This window comes from Cervus elaphus, chromosome 6 (genome assembly GCF_910594005.1).
Source record: "Cervus elaphus chromosome 6, mCerEla1.1, whole genome shotgun sequence".
Lineage (NCBI taxonomy): Eukaryota > Metazoa > Chordata > Mammalia > Artiodactyla > Cervidae > Cervus > Cervus elaphus.
This window is the reverse complement of record NC_057820.1, coordinates 51384481-51407930: the sequence shown is the minus strand read 5'-3', so window position 1 is coordinate 51407930 and position 23450 is coordinate 51384481. Positions and strand designations below refer to the sequence as shown.

Sequence of the window (23450 nt, the reverse complement as noted above, 5' to 3'; positions counted from 1 at the left end):
AAACTTAAAACAGAGGCTACCAGAACTGCGAGCCCCAGGGGTAATAACTAGAGATTTCCTTAGAGAAAGTTCAACTGAAAACACCAGTAGAATCAATCCGTATATCCTGTGCACTACCCCACCTGCTGTGGGGAGACAAATATAAAGAAAAATCACAAGTTTGAGTGTTCAGCTGCTTTATTTCTTTTAAAAATACTGTTTTCCTCTTAAGGTCATGTGGCCTCAACAAGTTTAGAAAATCTAATGTATAAATACAAACAAGGGTGACATTTAAAAAGCAGATTTCCCCAATTCTCTCACCATGTAAATATATATTTTCTTAATTTTAAAGATACATTTTGTCAAGCATTACACTGGCTGTTTGTCCTTTAATATTTCATCTCGATTATAAGTATCATTTCTGTTCAAACTCAGTAAAAATTTATTCTCAGCAGAAACACTCAAAAGATTTTTCTTAAGTTAGTTAATCCTACACTACCTTGTTTGCTTACTCAATACTTTAACTAAATAGAAACCCCTTCCAAATGAATTATATTAATAGCCCTTCTCACTCATCCCTCCAGCTTCATGTTTGGGCTTTACAGAGAAGCAAATCACCCCAAACCCTGGAAGAACACGCAAACCAATCTGTGTATGACTTGGCTGACTGCACCCCATGCAACTGGGAAACCAATTCTAAAACTGGAGCTGAGCATCTGTGGAACAGAACCAAAGTCAACTCGCCGAGGGCCTCCCTCTCCTTTTAGGCCAGACAGTTTGCAGGCCACTGCTCTGGAAGCATCCCCGCCTGCCCTTTTGAGGGAAAATTAAAACATTTCATTGCATGCATGCCTCATACTGACTGGCTGTCAGATGGCCTACACTGACACCCTGGGATGATCTGATAAAATACCTCATGTGTGGCTCATCTGACCGAACAGTTTTCATTTTAACATAAGAGAAATGCACTAGGCGAGCAGAAATACTGACAAGCACATGAAAGGATGCTCCTTCCCTGTGAACTGCATTGAAGAACAGTCTCTCCCAGAAGGCCTTTCATCTGCAGATATTGGAAACACACTCGGACCATTGCTTGCAGGAAATGTTATTTTTATTTCAGTGAAGATTCAGGGTGGCTATAATTTGGTAGAGACACACAAGACTGTGTGGGGCCCTGGCCACGTTCCTGCAAGCTTCCTGATGAAACACTATTTTTGCACTTATTCTCTGAAGGACTGACAATGATTCTGTCAAACACTAAAATTAAAGTTCCCATCTGATACAAGGGCCAATCGTACATTGGGATTCTATCCCAGTACACTACATGACTCATGTTCACATTCTAGATGCTATAAAATAAATTCTACCCTTTGGGGCATCTGTCAGTTTTTTAATGTTCTGTGATGACACTGGCGATGTTGTTTAGCGCGGCTTTCAAACATCCCAACAGATCCAAGGGTGGAGCACAGTACACTCCGGGGTCATTCACTCAGCAGACTGGATGACTTCAGCTCAGCCTCTTAATCGGCTCCACAGAACAGGCTGTGGACAATGTCTTTATGTCCAAAACAGCCACCCGGCTCTGCTGCCCATATGCTGCATGGCACTCATGGAAAGTCATCTGCTGACATTCTTTTCTGACCATGGCAGTGTGACACTGATCCAGACTATGTTAGAAGGCTTGTAGTCACAGGAGAATTTCATTTCAGACATAAAGCTTCTTAGGAGCCTAGAAGCTTGAGCACTTATCAAAATGTGTTTCCCCAGATAGGCATCTTGATAGAAATGCAAATTCCCGGGCCCCACCCACTTAAGCCCCACTGACTCAGAACCTGGGAACTGAAAATCACTGGGTTCACAGAAAAAAAGTATGTTCAAGACTGTGTTAATTTCCACGAATGATGATTCACTGATCAGCTGGGTAATAATGACTTGTCTCAACTTCTCCAAAAAGGTATTAGTCTCAATGATTTGTTTGCAGTAAATCATTTTGACTTAAGAGAAACACAAAACTATTAAAACAAACACCAAGGACTACCTCAACATCCAGGCAGCAATAACAAGGCTTCCACCATTCCCTGAAACCAGGAGGTCAACTGGGGGAAACAACTAGGTTCTCTGCAAGATGTCAACTGGGGGAAACAATTGCTGACCACTGTTTCCCTCATTTTGAAGAAGAATGTAAAAAAAGATGGTGTAAACTACTCTCTTGGCAATTCACTGGCAAAAGTCCAACCCTTTCTGTAACTTGGCAACAAAGCAGCCCCTCCGCATCACAAGCTTTAGTCAATAATACAGCCTCCAAGGCTGGCACACACACACACACACACTGAATCTCCAAACTTGTCAAAATTCTCCGACCTTACCAACACGCTTCAGACCCCAATTCTGGCAAGCATGAGACACAATGAGCAGCTCAAAAGAGGTACACTAAGATCAGAGGGTATTCTTTGATGACACAAGAGCGTGTCTTGGACTGTGGCTGATCTGAATCATTTGCAGTTGTCCAATGTGAAAAAGGATGGCAAAACAGTGCTGGTATTAACCTGTTTTATGCAGCTGTGCTCAAGAAAACAAGAAGGGCAAAGGTAACATTCAAAAATGCAGACAGGAAGTCCTGAAGGTGATTCAGGAATATTTTGCACCGAGGCTCAAACCTCTGGGAACCAAAGAGATCATTACAGTTTGTTAAAATTCCGCATGACCGAGTCTATGTGTAAAGCCAGTAATTCTATTCAGAAATGAAAGGAAACAGTTCATTTAGCTCCTGCAGCAGCATGGTTTCCACTGCTGCTAAGTGATGGCAGAAAAAGACTGTGGATCAGTGACTTGTACTCAGGGCCACTTAAAGAAGCAATCGGCAGGACTTCCCTGGTAGTCTAGTGTCTAAGACTCTGCACTCCCGGTGCAGGGGGCCCTGGGTTCAATACCTGGTCAGGGAACTAGATCCCACATGCTGCGAGTCATGATCCCACAGGAGTTCGAATGCCGCAACTAAGGATCCCGAATGCCGCAACGAAGACCCGGCACAGCCAAATAAATAAATTTAAAAGAAGAGAAGAAAGAAAAGAGACAACTGGCAAGAAACCAGTAATACCTGTGCACCTGACAGAAGGCCCGACACACAGGTCAGGTTATAAGAGGACCAGGATGTCCCACCTGACAAACCACTGAAGACCAGCAATGCGATGCTGCTGACCACCGGTTTTAACGTCTTTGGAAAAATCCTTTATTGAATTTTTTTAAGTTACCAAATCATAAACCAGTACAATCTCAATTAGCAAATGAAATAGAGATAGAAAATTAGCAGGAAACACACCAAATGACAGCTTTTTTTTTTTTTTTTTTTCGTTTTGGCTGGTAGAATTACAAGTGGGTAATTTGTGTTTCAATCAGGATAAAAATATACTATTTTTTAAAAGGACAAGGTTCCTGACTAAAATAAGTGTTTGTTACGGCGCACTCAGCCTCCTCTGATCCTCTGGCGTCTAGAGGACAGGCACCGAGTCCTATCACACAGGGAATGAGGAAGCAGCTTTTTCCTACTCCGGCGGCTTACCCTTGGCCAGCATGGGAGTAGAGACAGATTCAGACCCAAAGTTTCCCCATTACCAGTCTTACACTAAGGGCCTCACCATCTCTTTGCCAGGTACCCCCTCACGTGCGTGTGAGCTAAGTCGCTTCAGTCGTGTCCAACTGTGCAACCTCGCTGGGCTCCTCTGTCCGTGGAATTCTCCAGGCGAGAATATTGGAGCGACTTGCCATTTCTTCCTCCGGGGGATCTTCTTGACCCAGAGATTGAACCCACGTCTCTTACATCTCCTGCACTGGCAGGCAGGCGGGTTCTTTACCACTGATGTCACCTGGGAAGCCCATACCCCCTTCACATCGGCTTTTAACCTGAGCTCTTCCCACAGCCTCATGTGAAACTGAGCCTACAGTCCCCGCAGGAGCCTCTAAGGGACAAATGAGGACTCGCGTCCTCAACCACCTCTAGTGCAAGAACTCGGGATGTAAGATCTCAGATATAGGCTTTTGTTGGCTTTTTTGGCAATGCTCTAAGGGCTGATTAAATTATAGCTTCGTGCAACGGGGCAGAGTCCAGATATAAGAAATGAGGCTGCTCTCTGAGAAGAGCTTTGGGTGGACTGAGGAAAGCAACCAGGATGAAGGAGCAGAGAAGAGAGCCATGCTGCTACAGGTCAGAGGACAACCTTCCCACGTCTGCAGCGCAGAACCAGCTGCTCCCAGGCCTCCGGCCTCACGGTCACACCTGCCCCCCACACACCAAGATCACCATCAGGGAAACCCTGTGAATCGGCCCATCCTAGGGGTGAGTGAGATAATGGTGTCTGAATACAGGACCTTTATTTCCTGTAAGGTCAGATCTGTACACACACACACAGGCCTGGATGATCTAGGATTTCTGATGTCACAGCCTGTCTTCATAAGAGAGGACAGTGTTTACTCTGGTTCTGCCTGAGCAAAAGGAAAACCCTCCAGGCCCCAAACTTTTCATTCTTCCACCTAGAAACTCAGTATTTCATTTAATGAGTAAACATGCGCATTTCTTCAAGACTACATATCTCTTCCTAAAAAGCTCTGCCTCAAAGAACAGATTTCCAAGCAAAACTGTACTCCTCTTATGCCACTACAGACCGGAATACGGAGATGCTGAGTACAATCTCATCTCAACACGATTTGAGTGGTGAATTAATTTGCACCTAACTCCAAGTCCCAAGCCTTCCAGAGGAAAATTGAAACCTTTAACGACTGCCAGCTCTACTGTTCTTGCAAATGGTCTCGGTATTTCCTTCAGGGCACAGCAGTAAAAAGCACTTCATGAGAACCGTGTATGCAAAGGCTCATCATTATACATATTTATGCGCCATAAAAAACTAATTTTATCATCCAGGATAGGAAGCATGCAGACATCTCTCACAAAATAAGCTCACTTATTTTGCTCACTAAAGCTCTTGTGTAAAATAAGAGGGCAACCACTGGGTAGAGGAGAGTCCTTGTGGCACCAGTTATTTTCATTTCACTCAGGGTGGGGGGAAGAGGGGTGCACGTGCAATTTCCAATCTAGTCACTTGATATCTTGACAAATAGAGAGTTACCCAACATTTGTCCCAAAGCCAACTCATGTCCCTTCTCAGAGATGTAATGCAAGAAACAAGTGTGTGTGGGGGGGGGGAGGGGGGACAGTGCGGGGAAGAAAGGCAAAAGGAAAGAAAGTCAGCAGCATGTTTAAACAGTCTCCATCAAATGAACCATATCAAATTACATCAAATAAAAGTGTTAAACTAAACATTGTACAAAGGCAACGTCTGCTGGACCTATAAAACAGCAGATTGTAAAATGTCAGAGGAAACTGGTCGCACTCGATCCGGTGGTCCAAGTCAACATCTTTTAGAATCACTGCCCAAACCAAACATGCAGAGAAAGAAATCTTTCAGCGATACTAGCATTGTCTCTTAAGAAAATGTCCTACTAACTGTTGAGCTGTCTCTTTTAGAGAATGATGCTTTGGAGGAAGAATCCTATCCCCAGCTGAGGACAGACCTGGGTTGTCCCTGACTCAACTGTTTCTGGGGCCCGCGGCAGATGGCCTCAGCTTGCAAATGGGGGACCTTATTACCTACCTCCTCAGGGATGCTGTCAGAAATTATAGTCGCTGTGGGTGAAACACTCTGAACCATGGAAGATGTTCAGTGGAGAAGATATTTGGCAGCTAGTCTAAACTCCTTCATGGCTCAACCAGTAAGGAGTCTGCTTACAATGCAGGAGACCTGGGTTTGATCCCTGGGTTGGGAAGATCCCCTGGAGAAGGAAATGGCAACCCACTCCAGTATTCTTGCCTGAAAAATCCCATGGATAGAAGAGTCTGGCGGGCTACAGTTCATGGGGTTGCAAAGAGTCGGACAGGACTAAGCAACTTCACCTCTCTTCACTTCTTTTCTTGCAAATTTCTTAGGGTAAATTGCTAACCTCTGACTCATATAAATTAACTGTGAAACAGACTTGGAAATAACCATGACCTATCTGCTTACAGCCAGGGCCAAGGCAAGGCAAGGACTACCTAAGAACACGGGCTTTACTACCAACATGCCTATAAACAGGCCTCCAGAAAGCGAGGTCCACAGCCTAACTCCCAGAGCCTCTGAATGCTGCCTTATTTGAAAAAAGGATCTTAGCAGATGGAACTAGAAATTAGGTTAAGGACCTTACATGAGGACATATCTTAAACTATCCAAGTGAACCCTAAATACCATCACAACTGTCCTTACAAAAGAAAGAGGGAGACAGGATACACACAGAGGGGGAGGCAGAGACTGGAGTGACATGGTGACTAGCCAGGGAGTGTCAGCATCCCCAGGCGCTAGAGAGGCAAGGAACAGATCCTTCCCAGAGCCTGTGGGAGAAGCACAGCCACACCTATACCTTAACTTCAAACTTCTGGCCTCCAGAACTGTGAAAGAATAAATGTCTGTTGTTTCAGGTCACCTACCACGCTTGCGGAGATTCAAATAGGAATCACAGGAAACTAAAATGATATCCTGCTAAGAAGGAGGCAAGCTGCTTAAACATATATCCAGGGACTGATTTTTTCTAACCTCTACAAATTGTAATGATAAACAAGTTATTAAGCTAGAGAGACACATACTTTAAAGCAACCAGAGCCAATACAAGGGCAGAAGGGGCCCACGGGGCTAGCACGCCGAGCAGAGGTGTGTGGCGTGGGTTTCCCTTAAGGTGTCTCTAGAAAGTGGCCTTATGATAAAGCCACAGAAGCAGCTTGCCTGATCAATCTTGGGAAAATAAGGTTGCACGGCAGAAATTAGGTAAGGCAGTATCAGTCTGAGGCAAGCACCCCTTGCTGGGAGAACTCAACGACTAGTTTGCAAACAAGCACTAGTTTCCAGCCTTAAGAAGCCCCACGCTCAAGGCAGGCTCACCTTGTCCTTCACCTTCATGAGAATCAGGGCGTCACTTTCAGGGCAATCAAACCAAGCCAATGCTTGGAGATTATTTCCATCCTACTGATTTGGGAAACCCAAGGTACTGTTTCAATAGATTAAGATCTCACTGAAGCAATGAGTTGCTCAAGAAGAAACAGCTCACAAAAGGACAAATGCATCGACAGAAAAGCAGGTGAGAGGTTTACCTGGGGCTGAGGGGAGCAGGGGGATGGGGAATTACTGCCTAATGACCACAGAGTTTGTTTGGGGTGAGGAAAAAGTTCTGGAAACAGATAGTGGTGGCAACTGTGCAACACTGTGGATGTACTTACTGCCACTGAATTGTACGCTTAAAAATCGTTAAAATGGCAACTTGTATGTTACATATAGTTTACCATAATTTTTTTTAAAAAATGCATAATGTCACATACCCCAAACCACTGAATTGTACACTTTAAATGGGTGAATTGCATGGCGTGCAAATTTATATCCCAATAAAGCTGTTAAAAAAAAAAAAAAAGAAACCACTTTCAAAGGGTCACTTAGTAAATGCTACTTCTTTACTTTCCTCTCCCAATAAAAACCTACAACTAGAAATGCTGCCCAGCCCAGACTGAGATTTAACCATATGCCTCAAAGGGGGAAATAAAAAGCAAAAAGACATACATGCAAATCTTCCTGAGCACCACTGAGTTACAAGCATGCTTTATCCCGCTATCCCTCTTTTTTCTGATCAAGGCTCATAACTGAATACAAAGCCCACCTTATAAGAGGCCTACAGTACTAAAGATATGATTATATGGTATTTTCTTTAAAAATGAAAAGCTCTCCATTTGTTCCCAGCATTTGGTCAACAGAAGTCTTCAAAGTATAAATGTCCCCAAAGCAGTGACAAGCTGACTGAGGCCTATGACATGTCAGGCACTGTGCATTTTATACACATTCTCCCGTGGCACTCTGACAGCAACCCTATCCAATGGGCACCATCGTTCTCAACTACAGATGAGGAAGCTGAGGCACACAGAGGGTAACTTGCTCAAGGGGGTCCAGGTATAAGGAGCAGGGCTGGGATTCAAATCCAGGTACCTGATCCCACAGACCACAGCTGCTCTCTACTACACAGGACCCTGAAGTGAGGCAGTTCTACTGGAGAAATTAACCAAATGATTTTAACACATGAAACGCATATGGAAACCCATTATGCTGAGCACTGTGACAGTCACAGGTAGGCCTTCCCAACAGCACAAACTGTATTGCACCTCTCACTTATGTTGTAAAGCTGGAAAGCTCTTGAGGGAAATTACTCTAACACTTAAAACAATGGACTCATGGGCTTCACTGGTGACTCTGTGGTAAAGAATCCACCTGCCAATGCAGGAGATAAGGGTTTCATCCCTGATCTGGGAAGATCCACGTGCCGCGGAGCAACTAAACCCATGCAACGCAACTACTGAGCCCACAAGTCACAGTTACTAAGCCCAAGCACCCTAGAGCCCATGCTCCGCAATAAGAGAAGCCATTGCAATGAGAAGCCCGAGCACTGCAACCAGAGTAGCCCCCACACACCCCAACTAGAGAAAGCCAGAGCAGGAACGAAGACCCAGCACTGCCAAAAATAGACAAATTAAATTATTAAAAAAAAAAGAACCACAATGGACTTGATACCCAACATTACCAGGATCTCAATGAAGACATATTGGCTCCCTCACCCAGGATGCTAAAACCCAACAGCAATTGCTGGGAGGCTTCCCAGATGGCACATTAATAAAGAATCCACCTGCCAATGTAGATGTAAGAGACGCGGGTTTGACCTCTGAGTCAGGAAGATCCACTGCAGGAGGAACTGGCAGCCTCCTCCGGTATTCTTGCCTGAAAACCCACAGGCAGAGGAGCCTGGCGGGCTACAGTCAGCGGCGTGACAGAGTCAGACACTCAGGCTGAGTGCCTGAGCACGCGCGCAGGGCAGACCGGCCTCGCCCTCCTGTTGCTCCAGCGCCTCTCACTCCTCTGTATGAGAAGAGGCCGGCAGGACCGCAGAGGGTAAGGTGAGAGCCGCCCTGCAGGGGCCAAGTACTGCTCTCATGAAAGACAAGCAGGATCTGCACTTCCGGACACGTGGGTCACCAGTGAACGACATGGTTCAACGTGAAGGGTGGCTGCTGGTAACTGAGACAATAAGCGTGGTTCCGTCCAGCACCAGTGAAAGGAGGTTTCGCACGGATCTGAAGTATTTTGTTTTTCTACAACCCTTCAGTTTAAAAAATCTCTCTGATATTAAAGGTGAAGCACAGGCATATTAGCAGAAAGAACTTACTGCCCGCACATGACTGCTCTCCATGGAGGAAAAGGGAGAAGACATCAGTGTGCTTTATCTCAGGCGCCGTAATCATTCCTCCTACTCGCCACTTATCACTGTGTTGTGTAGCTATACAACCTTCCATAAATTGCTGGATTCATCTGCATAACAAAACTTTCTAAAATGCTTCAAATCAAAGCAATCTTGCTTCTATTATGTACCAATCTGACAGACTTCATTGTCCTCTGATTTTTCCTAAGCAAACACTAAAAGGTGAGTACAGGGAAAGTGGATGCCTCACATTTGCTCCAGTTTTAAATCAGCACTTCAATCCATTTTCTTCTCTATCATGAAACTTAAAACAAAAACACATGCTGCTACCATATCTACTGTTTTGAATTTCCCAGCATGTCAAATTCTCTTGTACTTCAGGAAAGGAAAATAATAGACCCTGGCCACCTACTAAGTCTGAGGAACTATCAAAGTCCTTTAGCATCTCATGTGACTTCTATAACTTACATGGGAGGGGGGTAGTTCCAGTCCTGTTTTTACAGAGGAGGAAATGAATTGTCTTATCTTCAGCTTAGATGGAACACATGGCCCTGTCATCCTAGGAAGACTCCCGTTGAAATTCAGAATGCTGTGGGACTTCCCTGGTGGTCCAGTGGTTAAGAATCTGCCTTTTGAAGCAGGCGGTGTGAGTTCGATCCCTGGTCCAGGGCTAAGATCCCACATGCCTCATCACCAAGAAGCCAGAACATAAACAACAGAAGCAATACTGTAACAAATTCAAGAGACTTCTAAAAGAAAATTAAAAAAAAATCAGAACACTTGTGCCAAGCATGACGCAGCTGTCCTTTACAGTAGAGTGCAGGCACCTCTTCCTTTTTAATCCCACTACTTAGAGACTGGCCAAAATAAGATACATGTTCATTTCCTTCCTCCTTCTAAGAACTGAGAAAAATCGAAAATAACCTTTCCCCAAAACCCTTCATAAAAGGTTATCTATTAATACAAGAGCGCTCAAGGTGTCTTGCAGAAACAGATGGCTGTTAATAAAACATAACACTGAAGTCTGATTATGCGCTTTCTGTCGTGCAATAAAAAGTATAAGCAGAAAGTATTTTTAGCTCCTTCCGGGCCTAAAAGGATTTGACCAAAGGATCTTCTCTAAGTCTGGTTTTCTATGCATTGATGAAAACTGACCAAGGTCATAAAAGAAGGTAAACCATTTCCTGAGCAGAGAGCCTGCAACATAGAGGAAGAGCACGCTGCACACAGCCTGTCATTAGCAGTGGTCTCATCCCGATTTCCATCGTTCAGCAATCTTAGGACTTTCATTCTGAGTCCAAAAAAGAAGGGAGAAACACACAAGGAGCCCAGGAAAGGAAAGAGACAAATGGTACCCTGCAAAGTCCTGCCGGGACATTTCCCTGGACAAATCGGGCTTAGAAAGTGCCCTGTACTACACTCCATCTCTGCAATCTGCTCAAGCACCAACTGTCTTGGGATCTTCTCAACAGCTGACTCGGTAAAGCTTCCCCAAAAGGCACACCTAACACAGTCAGATGCTAATTTAAAATAATGCAGAAATAGGCTGGGTTTATCTCCACTCAAGGTCTACTTTTTAAACATAAACCTTGTGAGAGCAAAGCAAAATATTATTTACACGTGTAAGTCATCTCATGTCCACCCAAATTCTTATTAGGGATATGTGTGTTTGGTTAAGCTTACATTGAGAAAAGCCAGGTGCCAAAAAGAAGGCTGAGCGCCAAAGAATTGATGCTTTCAAACTGCAGTGCTGGAGAAGACTCTTGAGAGTCCCTTGGATAGCAAGGAGATCAAACCAGTCATCCCTAAAGAAATCAACCCTGAATACTCACTGGAAGGACTGAAACTAAAGCTGAAGCTCCAATACTTTGGCCACTTAATGCAAAGAGCCGACTCATTGGAAAAGACTGATGCTAGGAAAGACTGAAGACAGGAGGAAGAGTGTGACAGAGGATGAGATGGTTGGATGGCATCACTGATTCAGTGGACATGAGTCTGAGTAAACCCTGGGAGGTAACGACAGGAAAGCGAGGCATGCTGTGCTCCATGGGGTTGCAAACAGTCCAACACGACTTAGTGACTGAATAACAACAAAAACAAATAAACCCTCAGAAAGATTTAGATTCTTCTAAAATCAACTGCTTGAGATAACACTGATAGCAATTGTTGCACAGCTTTTTACAAGAGCAATTTTGAAGAAAAGTAACAAAATCAAGGTTTAATATCATAAATGAAACCTGCCTTTAAGTAAGAATGAGGTCAATATTGGTTTCCTAGGTGGTGCAGTGGTAAAGAATGTACATGCTGATGCAGGAGATGCGTGTTTGATCCCTGGGTCGGGAAGAACCACTGGAGGAGAAAATGGAATCCCACTCTAGTATTCTTGCCTGGGAAATCTTATGGCCAGAGAAGCCTGGTGGGCTACAGTCGAAGGGGTCACAGAGAGTTGGACACGTCTGAGCAACTGAACATGCGTCCACTCACAACATCAAAAGCAACTGCTTTTCCCACTTTCTTAACAGGTTCAGAATGGGTGGCTATACTTAACCAAGCTAGTCCAATATAGAATAAAAATAGTCCTTATTTTGCACTTTAAATCCTGCTAGGATCTTTTTCCCTTCAAAGATAAAGAAACAATTCTTCCTTCACAGATAGGGAAAAATAGAGAAAAAAATCAAATTGGGCAAGAATTTTCAGTGCAATATCACAGGAAGATTCCTAAATCTCAACTATTTTTGGTATGCATCTAGGTTTTAGCAAAAAAATAATCTGAATGGACACCAGTCCCATTTTAAAGTTAAGTTATGTGTTTACTGCCCAGTTCTTCTGAGTAATATCTTTGCCCATAATTGATCTAGAAATATATAAAGTCTTATTTAAACTTTTAAAGGGCTTCCCTTGTGGCTCAGCTGGTAAAGAATCCTCCTGCAATGCAGGAGACCTGGGTTCGATCCTTGGGTTGGGAAGATCCCCTGGAGAAGGGAACATCTACCCACTACAGTATTCTGGTCTGGAGAATTCCATGGACTTTACAGTCCACGAGGTTGCAAAGAGTCAGACATGACTAAGCAACTTTCACTTCACTTAAAACTTATAAACCAAAGCCTACTTTGACTGCTCTTCATTTTGGCCACACAGATAACTGATAAACAAGAGACATCCTCTATCTACCCCCATTTGCAACCATCACCTGACTTTATTAGGAGCTGATTTTAGTGCAGAAGCAGGATTGTTGTTTTAAATATTTAAATGGAAGTAAACATCTCCCCAGTTGCAAAATACTGCTGAATGACAAACTTAACATCACATGCATAAAAATGCCAGAAAGGCCACAATCCAAATGTATTTAGTGTCACTCACAGGTTCCACGGTTGATGCCATAAGCGGGCCTAAGATTTACAAAGATAAACACTGCCCCCAATTTAGAGTTAAGGGGTTAGAAAATCCCACTGTGAACTGGATAGATAGCAAGAACTTAACTGGTGGCAGAACTACTTTTCCATGCAGAAAAATTCAACTTAATTTTCAATATATACTACATTGTTACCCAATCCTCTTTGAAAGACTTTTTTTGAAGTGAAAGATGTTTTTGAAAAATCAAACACATCTACCTCTGAACTTCCACAGAAAAGAACAAAGATTTAAAAAGGAAGAAGCCACAGGATGACAGAATTCACTAACTCAGACTACAAAAATTCCAAACCTGTAGGAATCCAGATGTTTGGAATTAACTTCTGACTCTGCAGCATGGCACCTATGAACAAGCACTGTGATACCAGAATTTATAAACTCCGGAGGAGACGGCATTCTTACTTGGGAAAGCACTAATAGACATGTAAAATGCCGCATACAATATAAGGAAATGACGTCACCAAGCCGACCCTGAAATGGCTCTCTCAGAAATGGTGAGTGATGTGGGCTGCCCACTTCTGTCTGGCTCACCTAAGCCTCCCAGAACCAGCCCTGCGGAGAGAGCCGGGGTAGAGACGAAGGCCTGGGGCCCTGGCACCAAGCCAGGCTGTGGCCAGCTTGATGATCACATTCACAACTTTAGTCTCAACTGTGCCAAGAAAGCGCCAGCCTCGCTTTGAAGTGACAATCTAGAGATTCTTTGGAAATGCTCTGAAAGCAGACGTTTCCCTACAATCACACTGACTTCCTCCGACGGTGAAGGTGCAACTTCACCGGATCCATTCAGATGAGGGTTTGGGATGCAATGACCATCAAAACTGCTCCACAGGTTATCTCAGAAGTCATTTGTGTAACCAACATCTTCACAGAAAGGACGTTATTTAGTTAGGTAATAATGTAAGCATGAAGAATAATCTCACTTGTAAAGCCTGTTGGGGTTAGATAGGTCTGACTGTGTACACAGACACATACACAGAGTCTCCCTCGTGGGACATTTAAACTCTGAAGCCGTCAGTCCTTTGTCTTGGAAGAGATGTGCTACCTTTCATAATGTTTTCTAATTTTTTTTAGCCAATATATTGAATACATTCTTTTTGAAAAGGTCAACTTCTATTTTTCAAAAAACATCTGAGTCACCAGAGATGAGGAATATCTTATCTAAAAATGCCCAAGAGCTCCCAGTCACCCCTCACCAACATCCCAGATACTGGGCTTTTCCACCAAGAGAGGAGGCTGGGGCCCTGGGACTCTGATTACTTACTTGTTAAAAAAAGGTTCGATGAGTTTTGATCTGGCAGATACATGACTCTTTGGAGGACTAAGAAAAGAACCTAATGAAGAAAAGAAACAGAGTATCACAAACAGTCAAGGAGACAAAGCCTGAAAAAAATATCTTGGAAAAAAAAAAGGAAAAAAATATCTTGAAATCAACAGTACGGTTCCGCAAGGGTAAAATAAGTGCTCATGTGGACCGAGTACCACAACCCCAGGTAAGCATTTGATGGTTCCTCCTGTGCACTCCCCAACCCCCACCCAGCCCCCTCCCCCTCCTCCCTCAAAACCCTCCCACTTTCTATTGGTTGAGTGGATCCCAGGGAAAGGGTAGACAGGGAAGAGTCCCCTCCGGACCATGGTGTGTTGACAGAGGCAGGTACAGCGTGTACCTAGGTAGTTGGCCATGGAGATGAAACACAGTCCTGTAATATAAGCATCATAGCCGGCCTCGTGGAGCTGCTCAGAAGCCGTGTCGTAACTCGGAAAGCCTTCTGCACTTTCTAAAGAGAAAAAAGAAAACACAGTCTTCCCAAGGTCATCACAAATCATGAAGACTGGTAAGCATGCTGCCCTGCCAAACCCAGATGTCTGTGCGGCAGAAACACCCTAAATAAGCAGAAAGAAAGCTATCTCCTTCTTAATTCTCTCCACACAAGACCTTGAGATAACAGAGTCACTGAAAATGAGGGCTTTGGTCTGGACTAGAGAAGTGTCTTGGTTACATTATCAAAGACTCAGCCCTAGGCCTCCCAACTGCATGCTGTTGGATGCTATTTACAACCATGCATAACTCACTCTTGTGACCATGACTCCTCCTCTGATTGGGACGCAAGGGGTATTTCAGAGCAGTTGTCCCCAATCTTTTTGGCACCAGGGACCAGTTTTGTGAAAGACAAATTTTCCATGGGGGTGAAGGTGGTTTGGGGATGATTCAGGCATGTTACATTTATTGTGCACTTTATTTCTATTATTATTAAATCAGCACCACCCCAGGTCATCAGGCATTAGATCCTGGAGGTTGGGGACCTCAGAGCAATGGCTAAGAGCATGGCCCCCAGTGTCCACCGTCTGAGTTTGAATCTCTGCTCTATCACTTAGCTGCTGTGTGATCTTGGGACACGTTGCCCCCTCCGGGCCTCTACCATGGTAGAAGGGCAATGACAATCAGAGCCCCCTTGTGAGGCTTTTGTGAGGATCAAATGAGCTCACTTAAGTAAAGCTCTCATGCCACGTTTGGTACATGGTAAACACTCTGTAATTGTTATCTGACAATACTCCAGCTCACCCTCCCCAAAAGCCAAAGATTCCCATCAAGGTTGGCAGTTCAAGTCAATAGTGTCCTTCACTATGTCTCCGAGCTCACAGATACAAAGATGGAAAGCACAACCAAGTCCAAAAACAGATCAGAATTTGCTGTAATGCTGCCCTTGCAAACACGGCACATCTTCATGGGAGAGACAGTTTTATGACATGCCTCTCTGGTCACAATGATATTCACAGATGCTGAGAGAATGAGGTTTGCTGAACCTGCTTTAGACTAAACTCTCCTTACTGGAATATTATGTAGAAATAACGGGATAAAACGGTAATTCATAAATAGTTATTTCCTAGAACCATTTTGTAAGTGAGTATCAAAAATGTTACAACAGAATCAAAAGCATGAGTGGAAATTAACAATGAAAAAGCTATAATTGTTTTTATATCAATACAATGCTCTTTAAGCAAGAATTCTTTAACCTCAGTAAGTATCGAATATTAGATTTTAAGCTTAAAAAAAAAACTCTTTTAATGTGATAGCCAACTAAGTCATGGCCTCTATTCTACTACCAGCTGAGACACTTATTTCCAAAATCAATTATTTCCATTATACTGCCCATTATATTATTAGAGGAAAGGTCTAGGTTTTCTCCCCCCACCCTTTTCTTAATTCCTTTTTTGGACTATTCCAGAAAGGGAAGCAAATAACTGTATTCCTGGCTGCTTTAGTACCTTCCATTGTCAATTTCTGAGCCATTAGCCCTGTTATCAATTTCTCAGGAAGCTGCAGGCTACATCTAATGGGATGTTAATTACAATACCAGCAGCATGACTAAGATCAACAGGAACCAAGGAAGTAACTAACACCTGGAAGTTTCACCAAAACACATGGGTGGAACCATGGCCAGATAGGGCAAACATTTCCACCCCGGAGAAACGTCCCTCCCTTCTCTGGTTTTCCTCACCACTGCTGTCCAGTGCCTAAGCTACCTCTGAAGGAGGCAGAGGTGAAGCCCCCTCCTTCCTCATCTCTAAACCCAGTTCTTGGGCTTTCCTGAGACAAAAAGTATATTTTCACTCTACCCCTGACAATTAATCACCAGCTCTTTGTCTTCGCTTAAACCAAAAGGAAGACCCATAAAGTCTGGGGACAATTCCAAGATTAAGAAACAAAAAGTCCTGAAGATGCCATTGCTAAACTTCTTAATAAACAGGCTACCCAATCCTACCCGTGCAAGGTAGAGTTAGGATTAGAAGACCATCTTTATTTAGAAAACAGCAACTCAACCAAGGGTATGAGCAAGTTAATTCAGCCAAAATTTATAAATGTACAATTTATTTAGTTTCTAGAATAGTTTTACCTTTCTTCCATAATAGACATCCATAATTATCATTGAGAGTGTGGAGCTTTCTACGATCATTTATATTCTTACCAACTTTAGGAGGGTTGAAAGGTGTCTCTTTTAACCGCTTTTCCAATTCTGCAAGGGATGTGTTGTTAATGATATCCTGCAAACCAGGAAACACAGGGAGGAGCTGTCATCGTCTCAGAGCAACATTTACTAGAGATTCATGAACAATCAGGACCAAAAAAAAAAAAAAAGTACCTAGTACTGCCCCCTTGTGTTCTTTAAAGAAACACAGGAGTCCTTCTTCTCAATATAAGAGAGAAACCACAAGTTTAATTTCCACCATATGGAAAGTACAGCCACATGAAAAGTTTTTATAGATGTGTTAAGTATCTACAGACCTTTGGCCAGAAAGCTATACTGTTCTGGCATTCATTTCACTCAGCCATATAAAGTCACTTCAGAAAGAAGCAAATGATTATATTTTTACCTGAATTCTCTTGATTAGACTATATACCCAAAATATGTAAAATAAGGAAAAGGAAAGAGTGTATGCATCTGTAATCTATTCAAAAATTCATTATATGTTTTAACATTAAAAATTTACATTCAGAAGGAAAAAACCCTCACAATTCCACTACCCAAAGACAACTGCTATTGACATTTGATGTATTTATTTCTAGTCTTTTCCTCAATTTCTTTTTTATCTTTTTTGTTTTTTCAGAGAACAAAAGGTGGTTAAGGGGAAGGTGTATTGGAAAATGACATTCATTAATTGACCAGAATTCTAAAGCTGTAAGCAGCAATCTGGAAAATTTCAAACTGTAATTTATCAATAATAATTCTGATTTTTAAAATACCTTAAAAGGTTGTGTGCTGGCCATCAATTTTGTATCCAAGAGCCTAAAAACAGAAGAATTTTTTTAAAAGGTAAACAATGGACAGCAATGTTCAAAATGTACTTTACTCCAATGAGTAATACTGGACGGGGGCATTAGGCACATCAGTCATCTGCATCTCCACCACGTCGGACTGTGGATGAGGTCCCCTCATCCGGGCACTTCATCACAAGGCTGCGGGGAAGCCCACAGCCACTTCTGGAACAGAAGTTCCAGAGGGCGTGGGCTCACACTGACATCGGGGTAAGTCAAACATCCTCATGTGTTTGCACGTGGCTCAAACACTGCTGCAGGGCTGATGCTCCCAAGCTCTCATCCTCTCCTACCACTATCCAGATCTGTACCATATAGTATCCTAGAGGGTCAAAACCTGCATTTGCAGTCTCACACAACTGTTATTTCTCACTACTCTGCTTCAGAGATTGCAATAGAAAAAAAAGAGACACACACACACACACTCGTATGAAAATACTATTTCCTCTCACATAAATATGAGTAACTGCAGATAATTGGGCAGAAACAGTCTGGCTGAAAGAGCAACTGCTCCAAGTCCTCTGCAGACAGGTCCTCGGATACAGACTCTTGCTCTGAGGGCTCCATGCGGCTGACGTGGGATCTATCAGAACACACCATACTAACCATGGACAACACCAACAGGCTAAGGCACTGACAAAGTTGAGAAAAAGGAGTTCTCTAGCCAGACAGTTTTTGACCGATGACAGAATACTACTCTCAACATATCCAACTCTATCCAACTATATATTCAACCGTCTTCAATACTCAACTGAATACCCTCAACTGGATGCTTCACTGTGACAAGGTTCACCCAACAGACAAGGCAGGTAAGCGCCAACTCAAGCAGACCTCACAGGTCCCTCAGACAGTGGGAGGCAGGATGAGAAAAAAAGCAGCTGCTGTCCATTTTCATCCTTGGGTCAAATTCTGATTTTTACATTTTAACAACAAACATCATCAACATTTGTAAAAGCAAACCATCAGCAAGGTGGAGCTATTACGCCATTTTCCAGCTTATGAAAACTGAATTGTGACCATGATCTAATGGTTTTAATAAATTACTGTATACCTTTGTGTAATTATGGATGCCCAGATGGCTGTTTTAAACCAAAGGCAAATCCTCAAGGAAAGCTTACCTGGGGAAAACACATGTTGTCACCTCCTTAAATTCATTTAAGTCCTAAAAAACAAGAACGTGACCTGTTATGATTTTACTGGTATATTGCAATATTTAAAACAAATATTTCAAGTCCCATGGTTCTCTTCTCAAACCATGATACCAACACAGGCCCCTGAAGCTAAACTGTCAGGCCCATTTCTCACTAATATCTAAAAATTTGGGCAATTCCTCACTGATTGGGAATCATATGACCTGATACTAAAATTCTGCATAAACAAAATAGATATGTGAGCATTTTATGGCTGAAACAGAAGAGTTCGGGAAAAGGGTTTCTATTATATGTAGAAAACTATCAGTAATACTTCTCTTACACAACTCACCGTAAAGTGAGACATGTAGAGTTATTTAAATAAAATGGTTCACAGTATCTTGTGATAAAGCATAATGGACAAGAATGTGAAAAGGAATATTTATGTTTAACTGAGTCACTTCGCTGTACAGCAGAAATGAACACACTACAAATCAACTGTACTTCAATAAAATTCTTAAAAAAATAAAGTGGTTCATGCAGGAAATGGACATACTGTAAATTGGATCATACTTTTAATGGAAACACCACTGAAATATTGGTTAAAATGGCCACTAAAACAGAGACTTTCCAATACACATGATTCTTACTTTAACTACTTGGAAAATTGCTTAAGTGGCACCAATAGCAAATGCCTAAATTAGGCAATTCATTTCCCAAGTTTATTTGATCAGGAAGTCTAGAGCTGGAATGAGATTGCTCTCATTTTGAATTAACTTATTTATATACATAATTGCCATACTGCACTGCCTACTCATACTCCTGACCCACTGTGACTACAGTTCTCTTCAGCGTTATTCATGCTTCACAGGAAACTGCCATTTCCCATTAGCTTTTCGAGCCTGTAAATACAGTCTGTATTTAGCTAGCTTGAAGTATTTACCAGCTTTTCAATGGCTATCGTTAAATTAATGAACAATACACGAATAAGCGGTTTCAGTGCTAAGTCAAACAAAAAGACAATAAAGAGTGTAATCTCTCAGTTTAGAAAGTCTCACAAGCAAGAAAAAAATTAGAATTATGGCCAGTTCCAGGGTCAGCATATAGCAAGGTAGACCAATGCCTTCTAAAAGGTCATGCTGAATGAAGTAGCAAGACTTTTAAGAAAAGACTCTTCCCCTAAAAACCTGCCCCCAAATATAGATTCTTTAGTGCACTTTTAAATACAACATTGGTAACAGTGTATGTAAAAGTTCTATCATTTTAATTAGGCTTGTTCCTTTCCTGTCATCACTTCTTCCAAAGGTGGATGGAAGAAAACCATTTTCTCCTTCTGACAATGACAGAACACAAAGAAGTTATATAACATACTCGGGCCTTAGTAATAAAGCAAGGGATAAAACCACTTACCGGGGGGAGGAGCCAAGATGGCGGAGGAGTAGGACTGGGAGACCACTTTCTCTCCTACAAATTCATCAAAAGAATAACCGAATGCAGAGCAAACTTCACAAAACAACTTCTGATCGCTAGCTGAGGTCATCAGGCGCCCAGAAAAGCAGACCATTGTCTTCGAAAGGAGGTAGGACAAAATATAAAAGATAAAAAGTGAGACAAAAGAGCTAAGGACGGAGACCCGTCCCGGGAAGGGAGTCTTAGGCGGCCTTGCTTGGGCTAGGGTCCGGGCCTGAGTGCCCTGAGGACAATCGGGGGGAGCTTCTGTGAGGTGCCAACTTGAACTGTGGGAGACCAAAGGAGAGAGAGAAAATTGACCGGCCGGAACACACTGCCGGCCGTTCGCAGAACAAAGGGACGGGGAAAGTCCCGAGAAGAGCTCGCAGGCTGCGGACCGGCCCAGCCCCGCCGGAGGCAGGAGGCAGGGGGGAGGGGAAGGTCGCGGCGAGACACAGGGCGCAGGCACCCGACCGGCGCGGGGCGGGGACTGGGGCTGGGGACGCGGAGGGCGGAAGGCGCGCGCACCCACCTGGCGCCAGCGGAAACTGAGACTGGGTCCGCGGAAGGGAGTGGGTGCGCCACACCTGGGGATAGCGCGCCCACCAAGCCCCTGGCTGCCTGGACCGCTCTGACGGGGAAGGCACAGAGAGCAGGCGCAGCTTTTCCTTCCGCGCTTTTGTGTAACACCCGAGGGCTGGAACCTCGCGCAGCGCGGGGCGCGCTCCATATAGAACAGCCGGGAGCCTGAGCAGCGCAGACGGAGAAAGCAGCGTCAGCCCCTTCCGGCAGCGCCAGCCCGCCCCCGCAGGGCCAGCCCCTCCCCGCAGCGTCAGCCCTGCCCCCGCAGGGCCAGCCCCTCCCCGCAGCGTCAGCCCCGCCCCGCAGCGCCAGCCCCGCCCTGCAGCGTCAGCCCCTCCCAGCAGCGCAATGGAACTAGCTACCTGAATAAGAGTCCGCCTCCGGCCGCCTGTGTCAGGGCGGAAATGAGCCTCTGAAGAGACCGGCAAACAGAAGCCAAATAAACAAAGGGAACCGCTTCAGAAGGGACTGGTGCAACAGATTAAAATCCCTGAAGAAAACACCGACTTCACCGGAAGGGCCCTGTAGATATCGAGAAGTGCAAGCTGGAACGAGGAGCTATCTGAAACTGAGCCGAACCCACACTGACCGCAACAGCTCCAGAGAAATTCCTAGACATATTTTTACTTTTTTTTTTTATTTTTCTATTTTTTCTAAGTAAGGAAAAAAAAAAAAATTTTTTTTCTTTTTATATTTTTCTTTTTTATTTTTTCTCTTTTATTTTCCTTTAAAATTCCCTATTACTCCCCCATTACTCCTTAACTTTCATTTTCATAGATTTTTACGATTTTTTTAATTAGGGGAAAAAAAAAATTTTTTTTTTCTTTCTTTTTTTTTTTCTTTTTTTTTTCTTTCTTTTTTTTTCTCCTTTTTCTTCTTTTTTTTTTCTTTCCTTTTTCTCTTCTATTTTCTATTTTTCTTTTTCTCTTATTTCTTTTAAAGTCCTCTAGTACTCCTCTACTACTCTTCATTTTCATCTTCACTACACTATAACCTTACAAAAAAAAAAAAAAAGAGAAGCCCTATCTTTAAACCGAAGATTATTCCCTCCCAATCTTGACTCTCTGTTTTCTACCTCAGAACACCTCTATTTCCTCTTTTCCCCTTCTCTTCCCCATCCAATTCTGTGAATCCTTGTAGGTGTCTGAGATACGAGAACACTCTGGGAACAGACAGCTGCGTAGATCTGTCTCTCTCCTCTTGAGTCCCCCCTTTTCTCCTCCTACTCATCTCTATCTCCCTCCTCCCTTTTCTCCTGTTCATGTAACTCTGTGAACCTCTCTGGGTGTCCCTAACGGGGGAGAATCTTTTCGCCATTAACCTAGAAGTTTAATTATCAGAGCTGTATAGTTGGAGAAGTCCTGAGACTACAGGAAGAATAAAACTGAAATCCAGAGGCAGGAAACTTAAGCCCAAAACCTGAGAACACCAGAAAACTCCTGACTACATGGAACTTGAAGTGATAAGTGACCGTCCAAAAGCCTCCATACCTACACTGAAACCAACCACCACCCAAGAGCCAATAAGTTTTAGAGCAAGACATACCACGCAAATTCTCCAGCAACACAGGAACATAGCCCTGAATGTCAACATACAGGCTACCCAAGGTCACACCTAACACATAGACCCAACTCAAAACTCATTACTGGGCACTCCATTGCTCTCCAAAGAGAAGAAATCAAGTTCCACACACCAGTACACTGACGCAAGCTTCCCTAACCAGGAAACCTTGACAAGCCAAACGTCCAACCCCACCCACTGGGTAAATCCTCCACAATAAAAAGGAACCACAGACCTCCAGAATACAGAAAGTCCACTCCAGACACAGCAATCTAAACAAGATGAAAAGGCAAAGAAATACCCAACAGGTAAAGGAACAAGAAAAATGCCCACCAAGTCAAACAAAAGAGGAGGAGATAGGGAATCTACCTGAAAAAGAATTTAGAATAATGATAATAAAAATGATCCAAAATCTTGAAAACAAAATGGAGTTACAGATAAATAGCTTGGAAACAAAGATTGAAAAGATACAAGAATTGTTTAATAAAGACCTAGAAGAAATAAAAAAGAGTCAATTAAAAATGAATAATGCAATGAATGAGATCAAAAACACTTTGGAGGGAACCAAGAGTAGAATAACGGAGGCAGAAGATAGGATAAGTGAGATAGAAGATAAAATGGTGGAAATAAATGAAGCAGAGAGGAAAAAAGAAAAAAGGATCAAAAGAAATGAGGACAACCTCAGGGACCTCTGGGACAATGTGAAACGCCCCAACATTCGAATCATAGGAGTTCCAGAAGAAGAAGACAAAAAGAAAGGCCATGAGAAAATACTCGAGGAGATAATAGCTGAAAACTTCCCTAAAATGGGGAAGGAAATAGCCACCCAAGTCCAAGAAACCCAGAGAGTTCCAAACAGGATAAACCCAAGGCGAAACACCCCAAGACACATATTAATCAAACTAACAAAGATCAAACACAAAGAACAAATATTAAAAGCAGCAAGGGAAAAACAACAAATAACACACAAAGGGATTCCCATAAGGATAACAGCTGATCTATCAATAGAAACCCTCCAGGCCAGAAGGGAATGGCAGGACGTCCTGAAAGTAATGAAAGAGAATAACCTACAACCTAGATTACTGTATCCAGCAAGGATCTCATTCAGATATGAAGGAGAACTCAAAAGCTTTACAGATAAGCAAAAGCTGAGAGAATTCAGCACTACCAAACCAGCTCTTCAACAAATGCTAAAGGATCTTCTCTAGACAGGAAAT

At 43.1% G+C, this 23450-nt stretch overlaps 1 protein-coding gene across 10 annotated transcripts in view; it reads right to left on the bottom strand.

Moving 5' to 3' along the window:
* LOC122696617 (poly(A)-specific ribonuclease PARN-like) overlaps positions 1 to 23450 on the bottom strand; it is a 256073-nt gene that overhangs the window by 129972 nt on the left and 102651 nt on the right. For 9 of the 10 annotated variants that reach the window (XM_043906867.1, XM_043906869.1, XM_043906871.1 and 6 more), the window contains 5 exons: positions 18631 to 18674; positions 17441 to 17483; positions 16665 to 16740; positions 14364 to 14474; positions 13961 to 14030 (listed from right to left, as the gene is read on the bottom strand). In XM_043906867.1, the coding sequence (XP_043762802.1) occupies positions 13961 to 14030; positions 14364 to 14474; positions 16665 to 16740; positions 17441 to 17483; positions 18631 to 18674 (344 nt within the window). Of the gene's footprint in view, positions 1 to 13960; positions 14031 to 14363; positions 14475 to 16664; positions 16741 to 17440; positions 17484 to 18630; positions 18675 to 20052; positions 20099 to 23450 lie in introns of those variants that run through there. The other variant, XM_043906876.1, reaches the window with a different exon arrangement.